Consider the following 15,276-nt stretch of genomic DNA (forward strand, 5'->3'; position numbering starts at 1 on the left):
ACTGCTGTGCCAAGTATGGGTGACAGTGATTCACCCTTTAAAGAGAAATTTGAGAAAAAAGTGCGCCACAAATTTTTGATTGCACTATAGTGAGAAATACACTTTTGTTTTATTTGAGTCTTTGGAGATGATTCTTTACTGTTATCAAAAGTTTTTGGAGTTTCGTGAATACTTTGTGGTCTCTTGTCGCAATAATGCGATGCTGAAAATTATCGGTTCTAGTCACTCGGTGCAGTTCTGTGACAGGCCCTCAAGAAGTCAGTTGCATGCAGTCACTCTACTCTACTGGCTGGGTGACCAGATGGGGGTATTTAGTACTACTAGCTGTGTGACTGCAAAGTGTTAATTTTATGTTACACTGTACGCATTTTGTGGTTCCAAGTCTAGTGTGACGGTTCACACCCTACTTTTTGTTTAAAATTATACATGACATATATATTATATATAAATATTAACATGTCTTTTGAGTGTGTTGCAATAAGGCTGAGATGCTACACTTGATTTAAATCTACCATCAGATCATTGTCCTGTTTCGACTTTTTGTTTTATCGTCTAAAATAAGTATTCCAGCCTAAAATCTTACCCTTCTGAGTAAGCTTCAAAATCTCACTTGTCATTTGTTTTGCAGTTGACAAGAGGGCACTCTGATTCTGATGTTTTCCTGTCCTTTCATGTCTTTTCTGTGTTTCTTTTATCCCTGTGGTCTATTCTTCAACAAATCAGGCTGGTGTCATGGTAACCTAGTGTCAGTTGACACTTAACATAACATGTTACTGTTAGTGTGAGTCTCCCCAGGTAGGGTTCAGGTCATTAGCTTTGAGTTTGAAATTTTCTGATGGCAATGAAAACATTTTGGCCAAAATTTCATGAGCTTCAATATTGGAAAACAATAGGTTTGTCTCATGTTTTCCCACACATTTTGCTTGATTTTGTTATAATTATAATATATAATACATATATGTGTGTCACAACGCAGTGAAATCAGGCGCTCGTCAGTTTTGGGACGTATGGAGTTGTTGGTATTATCTTGAAGGTTGTTCATTTGCTTTTGCTTTGGATGAAAAAAATATCAACTTATCTTGAATAGAAGTCGAGATATTTGCGATTGAAGGAGATGGGGTCGTCTATTTGTAAAAGTAAAATTAGCGAGAAAATGGCCGCCAAAGTTTGGTGGCTTCCATAGCTCAAAAGTCCTTGGAAACTGCAAATTTATATTTTTTATGCCTTTAATCAACGTTTTCCCATAAAATCCACACATAAAAGTGTTTCTGAATGAACATACAAGGTGTTGAGCCAAAAAACATAAATTCGAATAAATGTCCAAACTGACGGAAAAATGCCTGTTTCTCTGATTTCTGTATTTTGACGAGCGCCTGATTTCGCCTCGCTGCCTCACATATAGTTGATAGTGAAAAAAAATCATTTGTCATGAATAATTATTTAATAGTCATAATACCCATTGCATAGCACAGGTGTTGTTTCTCTATAAACACTGTGCAGTTATTTAAAAGCTGGGACATGGGAATAACTTCTGTCTCCCATAGCACAGAGCCAAATGGATCAAGTCTTGAGAACTGTTTTTAGCAAATTAATGTTCCCTTTGTAGATTCGAGCCAATGTCATCCACGCTGCAGTCCAGCATGTTGTCAGCTGAACATTAAGCTTTTGCTGTTCCCTGTCTTTATATTTGCTCAAGTGTTTGTCTACTGCATATTATTACCAAAAGCATTTAGAGAGAATGGCATTTTTGTTGTGAAAAGTTTATACATAAAGTTTTGTAGACATAATAATTTAATAAATACGGTGTGTGAGGTCACCGTTTTTTTATGTGAGAGATCATAATATATGATGTTTTTGTCTAAAAGTGCTGGTTGCTGGAGGAGCCACTTAGGTAGGCCCCTCCCTTGTCTCTTCTTTCCTTTTCTCTGTCCCCGTGGTTTTGTGCACCCCACATAATTTAGCAAAATTTGAACATTTTTTGCATAATTTGTGATTATTTTCCTTTATCATTCTTTGTTAAAATTAACAGAATCTCATAATTTCACATTTTTAGGCTCAGTTTGCATAATTTCAGAATTTTTTTTGCATAAAACCGCGGGGACAGTTTCCTTCTGTTGCTTTTGTCTGTCTGTCTTGTCTTTTCTCTTTTCTCTCTACTACTGCATGGCCATCATTAGATCAGTGATTTTTGTTTGTTTTATTAAAATCTTGATCCAGACTGAACACTTGAGTTTTCAAGTTTTCAAGGAAAAAGAGGTATGCATGCCGGTCAGTAAGTCAACTAAGTGTTGTTGGAATGATTGTTTGTGATTCTCTCAATGAAAGGACACTCGTGATGTGAGTAAGTTAGTAGTACTGTCCCCGTCGTTTTATGCAAGAAAAATTCTGAAATTATGCAGACTGTGCCCAAAAAATGTGAAATTAGCGATTCTGTTAATTTCAACAAAGAATGATAAAGGAAAATATAATCAGAAATTATGCAAAAAATTATCAAATTTTTCAAAATTATGCGGGGTGCATAAAACCACGGGGACAGGTAGTGTAACAATGATTTCATTCAGCACAGTGTTGTGAAAGGTCCCTTTTTCTACTTTCATTGTGATCAGTACAGGTATTATTAGTGTGATTTGTGATGTATGGTGGACACTTTTTCAATGTCTTATGAAAAATATAAAGCTGAAACTACCTTCCAGAATTTTTTTTGTTTTGAGTTTTTACTTTTATTCGAAACTTTCGGTGTTATTTCCATCTAATTCCGCAAGTGGTTGGAGGGCGCCGATGGTTGGTCCTACTTCTTTACTTTCCCTATGTTGTGTCTGTCTGTCTGTCTGTCTGTCTGTCTGTCTTACTAATTCCCAGCTCTGAGTGACCATTATATTGTGTTGATGTGTTTCTCTTTACTCAAACAAACAAACGAACAAAGTGGGTGGTTAGCGGGTGCTCTGGTGTGGTTTGCTTCTTCTTTCCGATCAAACATCTATTGTCCTAATCTCTCCTCCTTCTTTTTATTGTTTGTTACTCTCTTGTAACACCTCTATTCTTCGGCACTTATATGACCTTATTGTGTTGCAAGTGCCAGACTGTTACTAAAACTAAAAAGCGAACAAACCTATTCTAATTCTCTTGGTGAAAAGTGTGGGTCCTTAGGGGCCGTTCAAATAATATAATCTTACGCCTGAGAGGGGGGGGGGAGGGTCTTTGGCTCCTGTAAGAAAAGTGTAAGAAAGGGGGGGGGGGGGTCTTGACCTAATGTAATATTACACTTTCGTGAGGTGAAAAAGTATTTTTGACATAATGATGAACACTGCCTTTGTTGATGATAACTAATTTCCCTTTTATTGTTTTCAGCATAATGATCAGTAATAACATATATATATAGTGGAATCCTGATAAAGTCAACTCTTGCTTACAGTCAACACCTCACTCTGGTCCCGTTTTTTACCTTAACCTTGCGTAAAGTCAACAATTTGGTGCTAAATCCCAAGATGAATTCATTTAAGAAGAGATATTTAGGTCCTGAGCTAGTGGTGTACAGCTTCAGAATTATAGGCTACTAACTGAAATTGAGATTACATCTTGTTTATTACCAGGTGCTTTGTAATTTTGTAGGTGTCATCTTTCATCAATTTTCAATGAGAGGCCTTGTGTCAGATCTTACCAACTCTAAGATCAGGGGTGTGTCTGAAATACCTGAAAGAGAATGGTAGATGGAGCCAAGGAACAGCAGTAGAAAGGCTGCAAAAAGAGTCAGGAGCCCAGAGGAGGAGAAAAGGGTTGGGGGGGTGGTGAGAGGGCAGAAAGTGGAGACGAAAGCAGAGGTCAGAACATGGTTAGAGAGGAGGAAAGGGGGTGAAAGAAAATTTTAGAGAAGAAAATTTTCTTGTTGCTGTCAGGTTTTAAATCTAGAACTTCTTGAACGACTGAAAGTGAGAGGCAAAAACCGTAACCTCAAAACCATACTTTGATCAGAAATCCTATGAACGACCAGCAACTTTTTTTTGTCTACGACGAATAATATTGATAATGATTTGTATTAATCATCCTTATAATTATTATAATGAATTCAGTCTTTCCGGTGGTCTCATTTACAAGCAACAGATTGGGACAATAATTTCTGCACCTTACAACATCAACAACAGCAACAAAAGCAGTAAGAGTAAGAGCACACTAAAGGACACCGATGAGTCACACATTAGTTTTCATACACTTACAATCTGGCTAAAGGGCTAGAACCCAGATGGCCGCTGGATCGGAAAAGTAAAGTAAAGTAAAGTACACTTACAACAGTCATAAGAAACAAAAAGTCTAAAAGAAAACCCAAGACATTCTGTTCATTTGTTCTATTTCATTTAATAATCGTAGACTGCAAAGGGATACGGGCAGTAGTATGCCCCACATGTGCATCGTGAATAAAAAAAAATCCCACTCATCTCTCTCCTCTTGCACACAAAGTGAAAATGAATAAATTAGGATTCAGTACTAACATAATATGAGTGTAACTGTAACTAAGGATATGTTCTCCACCACTGCGGATCAAGTCGAAAAAAAAAGAGAGAGACTTGGAAGAGAAAAGAAACAATAACCGAGTTTCTGACATTTATACAATTAACATTTTTACTGCATGTAACTGTAAAAGTTTTTTTAAGAGTTAGAGTAACACAACGTAATACAGGAAAAAAACTTTGATTTTATTTCTACCTTCATTCAGATGGAAGGCCTTCCTGTTTTCAGAAAGCTCATTAATAACTTTAGATGCATCTTATTTTACATCAAAATCAAAAAGTGAAGCTAGGAAGACCGGCAAAACAATAATATTGTATCAATATAAAATATATATAAATAACTTAACTGATGTAGCATTTCTAAAGACAGTTCTAAACAATGCTTTCTCTTATGCAACTCACAGAATGAGTATGAGCAATGCTAGCGATATAATGTATTATATATATCATAAACTTTACATGTAGCCTATTTATTTTTATTTAGGCATCCTGCCAAATATGGTCTGGCACAGAATAGACTTTTCAAACGTAACTTTACTTTGACTCAAAACACTTCTCTTTTCCTCACATCGCTTAACCTCTTAATCCACAGCTCTCTCTTCAATGAGTAACCTCGATACCCTAATAAAAAGGGTATGATTCCGGGTAAATAGGTAATCATCTTTTCAAAGATCAATTAAATGTACAATTTTGAATTGAGTAGATGGGTCCTGGCAGGTGCAGAGTTCATTGACATCGGTGAAGTGCAGTAATCAACGCAAGTGTTCTAAGACAACAGGTGTTTTTTTTCAGGGAAAGCTTTCGTACCTATTTTAAACATTTATAATATTAATAATATAAATCATGTATAAATGAAAGTTACCTGAGCCACTGAGGCTTTTAAAAAAGGATCCATCTTGGCAAAATTTGAAATGTGAAGTTAAAGCAGCTAGGTTTTTGACCAAGAAATGTCATGCTCAGACTGGACGGGGAAAATAAAACAGATGAATTTATCAACGAATCAGGCAAATTTCGAATAGAGCATTGATATCCTAAAGAAAGTCCACATTAGACACTAGTACCGCAAATGAAAGAGGAAGCGATTTGAGAAAAATTCCCCGCTTGACAGGACCCGTGCTGTGACATAACATTCTACAGTCCAGCCTGGCTAGAAGTGGAGAGCATATCGGTAATTACGTTTGTGGCCAGTTCAATTACAAAATTAAAAAAAAAAACCTTTGGCAATCTGTGCGAGGCCATGGCTTGATGAAACTTCCATATATATTTGGCAGTGATTGTCATACAATTGATCAAAGGATTAACATCCTTTTCTTTTACAACATTCCTTTACTCTCTCTCTCTCTCTCTCTCTCTCTCTCTCTCTCTCTCTCTCTCTCTCATTAGTCTTTTTTTCTTCCCTCCTTCACTTTTGTTCCTTTCTCCTCTTTTTGTTTCCTTCTCTTCATCTGTGCTTTTCATCCTCACTCCATCACTATTTTTCCTCCGTCCTGCTCTCCCTCTCTCCTTCGCTCGCTTTCATTCGTTCACTGTAGTTCTTTATATGGTTTCTAACTGTCCTATCTGAGATTATTACAAGCTGCGGGGAAAAGTAAAAAAATTCTACAGGTTTGCAACTCTACGGAAATTGTTGTTACCTTCCTCAAACTTTCAACACTTCCTAAACTAGAACAAAACGTGCATCAAGTGCCAAATGTTACAGCTTCAGCTTTAGGAGATATCCATTATTCATGCATTATGGAAATCATGATATCAGTTGCTTTTTTAAACCACCTTGTATCTCTACGGGAAACTATGACCATAATGTTCCTGCTTTAATGATGTATTATGTTCTCTTCCATTATGATAATAATAATATGGCAAAGATGGTTTTACAGCAGGATCGGCTACACACCTAACTCTGTAAACACACCCAAAACAGGACAGACACACACCGACTTCAACGGACACACCATGCATAGTCGTAGTGGAGTCAAAGTGCATATAAAATACACACAGACACAAATACACAACATTACGTCGTGAGGCAGTGGCCATAAAATGGAGCCTCTGACACACTTACACTTACTACATCTTGAAGCCTGTCACTGACACACACATTTCACATTCCGCATTCTATATTCAAGAAGACACATCTGTATCTACAAAACAAAACAAAAAATCGCGGTAAATCCAAGTCTACAATTACACCTACAAATGAGAGTCGCACTCTGTACCAGCACCAGTGTCTGCAGTGTAGTTCCTAGGCCCTTTTTCATCACCTCACAAGCAAGAGATGCAAGTTCCATTCTAAAATGGGGAAGATAATATTTTACAGAAAAATCTCCTTCTTCCTGCAGGGATATATTCAATTCATTCACCGCATCTGTCCTACTTATCTAGCGCTACCCTGGCAGGCAGAGTTGAGGCAGTCTGCCTCTAAATGGTCTAAATTGTGTCAATGGTGGTGTAAAATATTAAAATATTGACTACAATACTATAATCAATGTCTTGATCCTACTCTAAGGGAGTAGAGAAGTTAGTGCAGCCACGCAAAACACAAAGCCCCTTAACCCCTTCGAGACCAATATGACTTAAGCCGTTCGTCATTTTTTCTTATGCAGTGAATGAGCCAAGAAGTTGCTGTGACATGCAGAGTTCATCATGCCTTGCGCAACACAAGGACCATGATGACCAGCGCCCTTCGTCATAGGCTGTACTCTGCATACTGTTTCTATTAGACATATTTTGTAAAATTAATCTCAGATTCGCACTCAGGAATAATTTTTCCATAAAAAGAAAATTGTTTCTTTTAGACACACTCAGCATGCAGTATTTGAAAACCAGGTCTAAATATAGGAAAGTGACCACCAAATCTAGCGCTACTTTGTTTGTGTCCATGGGGATCAAAAACTGCCCAGTGAAGCACAAACTGACCCTGTGTCATGAAGGGGATATTAAACTTAAAGTGGCCTAAATGAGAGTCCGCAATTCTTTTACATTTTCAAAAAAAACAAGTCAAACCAAGCACATGACCCAGTCGTATGAACACGCAACATCATCATACTCCAGCCTGATTCTAACCGAACACAGAACACACAACATCATCATACTCCAGCCTGATTCTAACCGAACACAGAACACACAACATCATCATACTCCAGCCTGATTCTAACCGAACACACCCTGACAGAAACACGCTCACTCTGTCTCACTCATCCGCACTATGTAAACAGCTCTAAAGGGTCGATCTAATTGATAGTACATGAATTGATCACTCAAATAAAATATGTGTACGAAATGTGCATAGCCAATTTCTTATTATTACAGATGTGGTTAATAATAATGAACTTTTAATACAGAGGTAAAAATGGCAACTCGAAGACGACAAAAGAGTAGGGGTTCATAGGGGCAATGATGTTTGATGGGAGTAGAGGTATGGGGGGTGGGGGGTGGGGGGTATGAGTAAGACCATATTTGTGTACATCTATCTACAATGAAGGACTACATGTGGATGTTGGGGAAAGGAAGGGGGGGGGGGCACGGGGGCGCAATCATTTCAACACCAATTACCCGAAGACAAACAATATCTTCATCAATAATTTGTGACCTGACCTTGTGTGACAGCCCTTTGTTTATGTCACTCTCAACTCAGAATAGCAGGATGTTGACTCATTGTAGGACTATAAGAAGGAAGAATTTGTTTCTGTTTCACTCGTAAAAGATTAGGAATCTGTTCCACGATAACAACATTTTAAATCTAGGCTGTAGTCGGACACCCACACTGCCGTAAGCTGACAAAACGCCTTTTAAAAATAATTCACAGCAAGTTCAAGATAATGAGGCTTTTTTTGGGTCAGCGTAACCATTCAAAAAAGGTGTTCGTCCGAAATTTGAATTCTAATTTATACAAAACCAAGTCACAGTTTCACTTTCATTTATTCACACAAGTAGGTTACCTGATTAGTCTTTCGATTTAGCAAATTAAAAGAATTGGCACCAAAAAGAAAAAAAAAAGAAAAAAAAGGCGTTATGTAAGCATATGGCAGCACAGTGTTATGTCACTAGGTGCGACTTGCTTCTCGTTAACAAAAAAACCCCACAAGTCCATAATATTCTGTACAATAATAATTATTAGCCTACTATTTCAACAGCTTATAAATTGAATAAAATGACTGGTACCGAATAACATTGGCCAAGTAGCCTACTGTATTTCAAAACTTTGCCCACTAGAACAAAGACTCTGCATGCATGCTCTAGGTATTCTATTCTTACATGGTTCCTATAACAAAAACAACTTTGAATAAACATTTATCAAAAAGATCCATTAACAGATCATTGCATTCAAACTGGATTTCAAACTGTTAAAAACTGTCCCAATTATCTATGAGTGAAAAAACAAAACAAACAACAACAACAGAGCATTCATCTGTCATTCATTCAGACGTACAAAAAAACAACTCATGCGCAACAACAAAAGACGACATAAATAAATGTATGTATGTATGTATGTAGCATACGATTACTTTCACAAAGGTTAGACATTTTGCAAAGGGGTTTATAAACATGATAGCTATTCACAAACAAGAATAAATGATCAGATCTATGGGTCCATTTCAAGTAAACAAAACAAACATCAGCAGCCATAATAATATAACATATTCATCGTTACAATACAAAAGCAAAATGATATTGTAATGTACACTACAAACTGTTGTAAGCTATAAAAATACTGTTATCGCATCTGCAAGTTTAACGTCAAACACAACAGGCATAAGTTCCCACACAACGAAGCGAACACGAACAATTCATCAAGCAAGGACATCACTCGTAAAGGAAAACTATTCAGTGTTTAGAAATAATACTTACAGGCAGCATAGATCAAAAGAACAACGGTCATTTTGGACAATTCTTGAGAACTGGTACCAGTACAACATAAAAATGACCATACAGTGGTATTGCATGTTTTTATTCTATCCTCGTAAAAGTTTTCAAATTTTCAGGTCATGTCAAACTCGTAAGCTGTACCCTTTTTTTTTACAAACGTAATTCAGACACATACCCTCCCAAAACAGTGGGGATGGGGGGAACTAAATAAAGATTTTAACAATAGAGATAAATAATTATGTGTTTCGTAGTGTGATCAGTTTTGAAAATGAGGGTTCCATTTCTTCTAAGACTTAAATGAGAAAGACAGATTCTGAGAAGATGAAGAAAAAGAACACTATTACTCTGTTACCATTTTGCTACCATTAAAAAAATTTAGAGAAGACAAAGCAGATCGTAGGTAACGTTTGAAATCTCAAGATAATAGCATGAATCTGGTTGTAATAAGTAGTACATCTTGTACCAAGCAGCAGATCGATGAAAGGGCCAAATTCAGCAAAAAGAAGAAGCAAGACTGTTTGATAGCAAAGAAAACTTACAGAAACTCTTTCAAAAGCATTCATTTACTGTAAATGGGGGAAAAAAAACCCAACTAACTATTGAAGATTTACCCACAGAAATACTGAGATAAATAAAGTTCTCAGTTTTTTTGTTTTCGTTTAAATTCATACTTTCCAATGATTAATTTTAATGACATTCACAATCACTTTTTTGTAGCTCACTTTCTTCATATGGTCTCCTCCACATTGCATATAATGCTTCTACAAAGAGTACATGTAATATTGCATATTTCAGAGATTGAACACACATACACACAAACACTCGCACATACTCACACACAGACAGATGTAAAAAGTGAATGCACACACAGAGAAAACATGACTTATACACAATTGCCTAGATCATCTTAAATACACAAACAAAAGTGCTCAGGCACATGCAAAAGACCTTAAAAATGTATATTCAGAAAGAAAAAAACATTACTCTACATTGTGAATCTTATCTCTGTAATTCAATGTACAAGTCAGATTTTCACTCAATCAATACAAGTACATTCATGATTTGTATGTGCAAGCGCTCGACAATCCCGTTTTTTCTTCCAGCCGAATATCAAATTCTTTACATTTAACTGCAATCAATGAAACCTGGCTATGACACTGATAACTCTTAACATCCATAATATACCATCAGCGAGGCTTCAACGGCTGAGCCTACAGGACATCCTCCAACCACCATTCTCACCTTCCCACACCCTTTCCCCAAGAACAACCTCAACCACCATTCTCACCTTCCCACACCCTTTCCCCAAGAACAACCTTAACCACCATTCTCACCTTCCCACACCCTTTCCCCAAGAACAACCTCAACCACCATTCTCACCTTCCCACACCCTTTCCCCAAGAACAAAAGTTCCATGTTTGAATGCTCACGTCACTTCTTGTACATCGGTGGACGTAGACATTTTCTGCCTTAAACAATTTATCTTCAATGTACAGAACAGCACCACATTTTCCTGTCTACATATGAGGCGTCCACTGAAAAAACGGATCCATAGTCACAAACTGAAAATCGTGTTGGTATCAATTTAAACACTTGTTGACTCATAACAGTATTTCTGTTCGGCTGTTGGTTGACAAATGTTGTTAGATTTCCCGTCCAACAAACATATGAAATAAACCACCAATCAAACAAATATGAAGATATGAGTCCACAAGCTTTTAAAATTGACACCCACACAATTTTCAGTTAGTGACTATGCCCAAAATTGACACCCACACAATTTTCAGTTAGTGACTATGCCCAAAATTGACACCCACACAATTTTCAGTTAGTGACTATGCCCAAAATTGACACCCACACAATTTCCAGTTTGTGACTATGCCCATTTTTTAAGTGGACTCCTCATATAATATATGCACAAATTATTTATGCCTACTTGGTGGGTACCAGCAGTTCACTATGTGGGTGGGTCTCTTTGTATTCTCCTTCTGAGCTACTGGAACCGGAACAGTGTGGTAAAAATATTCATAAAACACATCACCTCATTCACAATTATATTAACCAAACACAACTACGAAAAAGAAGCACCACTCTCTTGCACTGCGGACACTTGGTAGCGGGAACCTTCACACGTCCTCTTTATTCTCACACCTCCCTGTTGCCCCCTCTGATTTCTACTTGTCCACATTCCAATCATCTTTTACAAACACAGCTTTTTTTTGTTGTATATCTCACTTTCTTTCATACCATTTAAATCTTACGATTAATTCTGTCAAACTTATTACCTTGGGCTAGTTTCAGGCCTATTTTAAATTATCTGCACAGCATTCTTGCTTCCCTCTTCACAAATGAAAAAATATTTCCAAATGTACTGGATTAGAAACAAAAAAAAGAAATGCTAACATGATTGTGTATGACAGAATTCGTAGAAAATGTGCAAGAAAAATACTTCCAGAATGTAGGGCATTTCTAGACATCCCGAATTTGAAGAAGAAAAAAAAGATTCCTCCTGAAAATGTAAGCTGATCAAGAAATGCACGCCTAGTAAATCAGCCCAAGTGCAAATGTTTGAAAGGGACCTTTATGAATAAATAAAGCAGTAAAAATCGAGAAAATTCACACTTTCCCTCATGTAATCTGACACTCCTGTTGTCTGCTGGCAAGGGTTAGTGCTGTAACTTTAGTATATTTTCAATCTTCAGACAGCTATGACCTCATCGAAAACCTCGTTTGATCTGCCTAGCTTTGGTCGGAGTCAGTTTGATTCTTCATACCACATGACAACTTAGTCACATCACTGGGATGCGCTGGAAAGTCCTCAGAAAGAGATGGATCGTACATTGTCATTTCAAACATTTTTCAGGACTGCTGTAGTGTATAATACATTCTTGATGGTTACAGCTGACGTAATGGAGGCTCTGCTACAATAAGTATGATGATTATTTTTTTTAGGTTCTAGGTGCTAACATGAGTTCTCTCAAATACCACAGTGGCAAAGTACTATTTCTAAAAAGGATATACAGAATAACTTGGATAGCTCGATTTCGTCTGGACTGGCCTCGGTAGTTTGAGGGATCCGTAGTTTGAGGGATGGATGTCTTACAAAGATAAAGAAGAAGAAAAAAATGGGACAACAGGCACAGTTCGACGGATGCCTGATTTTGAGTTTTCTGAGTTCGACGTTTGCGTGCTATACCGTATATTGACTGCTCAGAGTAAGACACCGCCATACACCGTTTTGAAAAGTCATGTGTGACAAGAGTTTTACGCTGAACAGTCCATGCATGTATTCTAGTCTGGGGAGGGCACATGACATTATATAATTATCTTACTGATTACAGAGCTGTAATAGCTGTCCCACCAGTTGGTAACTGGGGTTAAGAACTTATTGACCATCCATATTAACAAAACTCCACACACATTTGATAACAGGAAAGAATCCTCTCTCTCCAAAGACTGTCAAACATTTCTCGAGGACGCAGGCTGATAACTCAAACTCCAGTTTGGAAAAGACTACTCAGATTGACTTGAACTTCGAACATCCCCCCCCCCCCAAAAAATGAAATGAGTCTGGAATTTTTACAGTCCAATATATTATATCTTGAACTCAATGTGGACAAATACGATGTTTCTAGGAGGAGTGAGACTGACAAATTCAATACATCTGTGGTAAAGAGATAATGACTCTAATATGGTCGCTTTTTAGGACAAGCCGGCTAGCCCAGATTTCGGGGTTTTCTAGAAATCTTGACCAACACCAAAAGTGGGCATTGGCCCACCAATAGGGGAAGTTTGGTTTCACTGGTGTGCATATTAGCTTGGTTATAGAGAAAACCCTCCTTGTCTTTTAAAGAAACTGAACAAGGGGCAAAACCTTCACCTTCGATTTTCTCAAAACAGCATTTTTTCGGGATAGCCCCCCTTGTGCTTAAAAGCAACCATATGTTCCAGAGCGTTAGGAGAGGAAAACTCAGATGTATCTGCCCAGCGCCATGTAGAAGTTTTGCAGGTAGGTCAGCAGTTGTGTGAACTTTGGCCGGTCATCGGGAGCTAATGCCCAGCAGCAGGCCATCAGGGAGAACCTGAAACAAAGAAAAATAAAATAGGAAGTAGAAAGTGAATCGCTTCTACGTCCCTATCTAAACACTAATTAGATTGCGTCATTTAAGAGGTGGGACCTCCAAATTTAGCATCCCTCTCCGACAGGAACAAGCCAAATGGGTTGAGAGAGCCATGAAAACTCAACAACACGACACGAGTTCAAGAACGCCCAGTCTGACATTCAAACCAGAGCCATCTAATCTGTAGTCCAGCATGATACAAACTAATCTGAGCTAACAAACTGCCCAAACAAAGAAAACCATTGGACACTCTAGGTAAGTGTTCTCTCTCTCCAGCTACAGGGTACGTATCTGATGGCTGGGTGCAAGACAGACGAATGGCAACATTTTCAGTAAACCATGGTAGCAGAACGGTAAAAGATCAAGGGGAAGACCACGTGGAACCTGGAGAACAGTCACGGAAATGGATGTACAGAAAAGTGGGAAGACGTGGAGTAACATCAGGCGACTAGTCCAGGATAGGGAAAGGTGGAAAGTGTTTGTTCGTGGCCTATATCCTGATCAAGGGTGAGAAAGGCAAAGATGATGATGATGATGATGGTAACAGAAGTAAAAGTTGTTTTTTGTGGAAGGAAAAAAAGCTTGGTGATCAAATTAACCCCTCAAGTCAATATAAGCTTTCCCGTTAGCAACAATCCAGCCCCCCCCCCCCTTCCTCAACCCCCCTCACAATTTACCTGGGTTTTTTTTTCTACTATTCATTTGTCTTTCTCTCTGTTAATACCCAAGTGAGAAATATGCCACTTTCATAATATGTGAAGCGTGCTGACAAAATGAGTTACTTCTCGGACTCGAGCCCTATGAAAAGAGATACATTATCATGCTGTTAGGTTAAGATTTTACAATTTGTAAGCATGAAATAACAAAAGGCATTAAGTATTTAAAGATTGTTGCATCAACAGAAAACCTAAAATTTGTCCCTAGATTGTTGGCCAATATCTGCATTTGTGGATTGTGAGAAGTAACTCATTTTGTCAGCATGCCTGACATATGTGTCACAACGCACTGGAATCAGACGATCGTCAATTTTTGGGCATATGGAGTAATTGGTATTATCTTAAAGGTAGTTCAATTTCCTTGCTTAATATGAGAAAAATATCTATTTATCTTGAATAGAAGTCAAGATATTCGCGATTGAAGGAGGAGGGGTCACCTGATTTCAGAGGTAAAATTAGCAAGAAAATGGCCGTCAAAGTTTGGTGACTTCCATAGCTTAAGAGTCCTTGGAAACTGCAAATTTAAATTAGTTGTGCCTTTAATCAACGTTTTTTCCATAAAATCCACACATAACAGTGTTTTTGAATGAACATAAAAGGTGTTGAGCCAAAATTTCCAAACTGGCCCAAAAGGACCGATTTCTCGGATCTCAATATTTTGACGAGCGCCTGATTTCCCCACGATGCCTCACATATCGCACTTCTTGGAAAACTCACAGTTCATCCGGACAGTTGTGTGGCTTTGCGATCCGGTAACCTTCTTGCAGGTAGGCGGTCATCTCAAACGGGTCGACCTCGGCGTACGGTTGTTGACCCATAGTCATCATCTCCCACAGTGTCACACCAAAGGCCCACTGGACGACAAAGTATAAATAAATTACACTTTTATTTGTCAAAGAAGGTCACTTTGGTTTACAATGGCAAACATACATACATACATAAATACATAATTATAAATATGTACATACATAATATACATAATTATAAATATGTACATACATAAATACATAATTATAAATATGTACATACATAAATACATGCAGAAATACATATACAAATACACAATATTACACA

The 15,276-nt window shown here is 37.7% G+C and overlaps 1 protein-coding gene and 1 long non-coding RNA gene across 2 annotated transcripts; both read right to left on the reverse strand.

The window, feature by feature from the left end:
- Positions 1-4,330: 4,330 nt before the first annotated feature.
- Positions 4,331-13,122, reverse strand: LOC106013615. The gene is made up of 2 exons (XR_001185389.2): positions 10,700-13,122; positions 4,331-10,607 (listed from the first exon to the last, which is right to left on the reverse strand). It is a non-coding gene; the product is annotated as an uncharacterized LOC106013615 (long non-coding RNA).
- Positions 13,123-13,237: 115 nt separating this feature from the next.
- Positions 13,238-15,056, reverse strand: LOC106013614 (tyrosine-protein kinase RYK; the record flags this gene model as incomplete). Its single annotated transcript, XM_013089818.2, is given in 2 exon segments — positions 13,238-13,447; positions 14,920-15,056. Coding segments are annotated over 2 exon segments (249 nt in total), but the record flags the coding sequence as incomplete, so codon positions are not given.
- Positions 15,057-15,276: the final 220 nt, after the last annotated feature.

This window comes from Aplysia californica, unplaced genomic scaffold, assembly GCF_000002075.1.
Source record: "Aplysia californica isolate F4 #8 unplaced genomic scaffold, AplCal3.0 scaffold01057, whole genome shotgun sequence".
NCBI lineage: Eukaryota > Metazoa > Mollusca > Gastropoda > Aplysiida > Aplysiidae > Aplysia > Aplysia californica.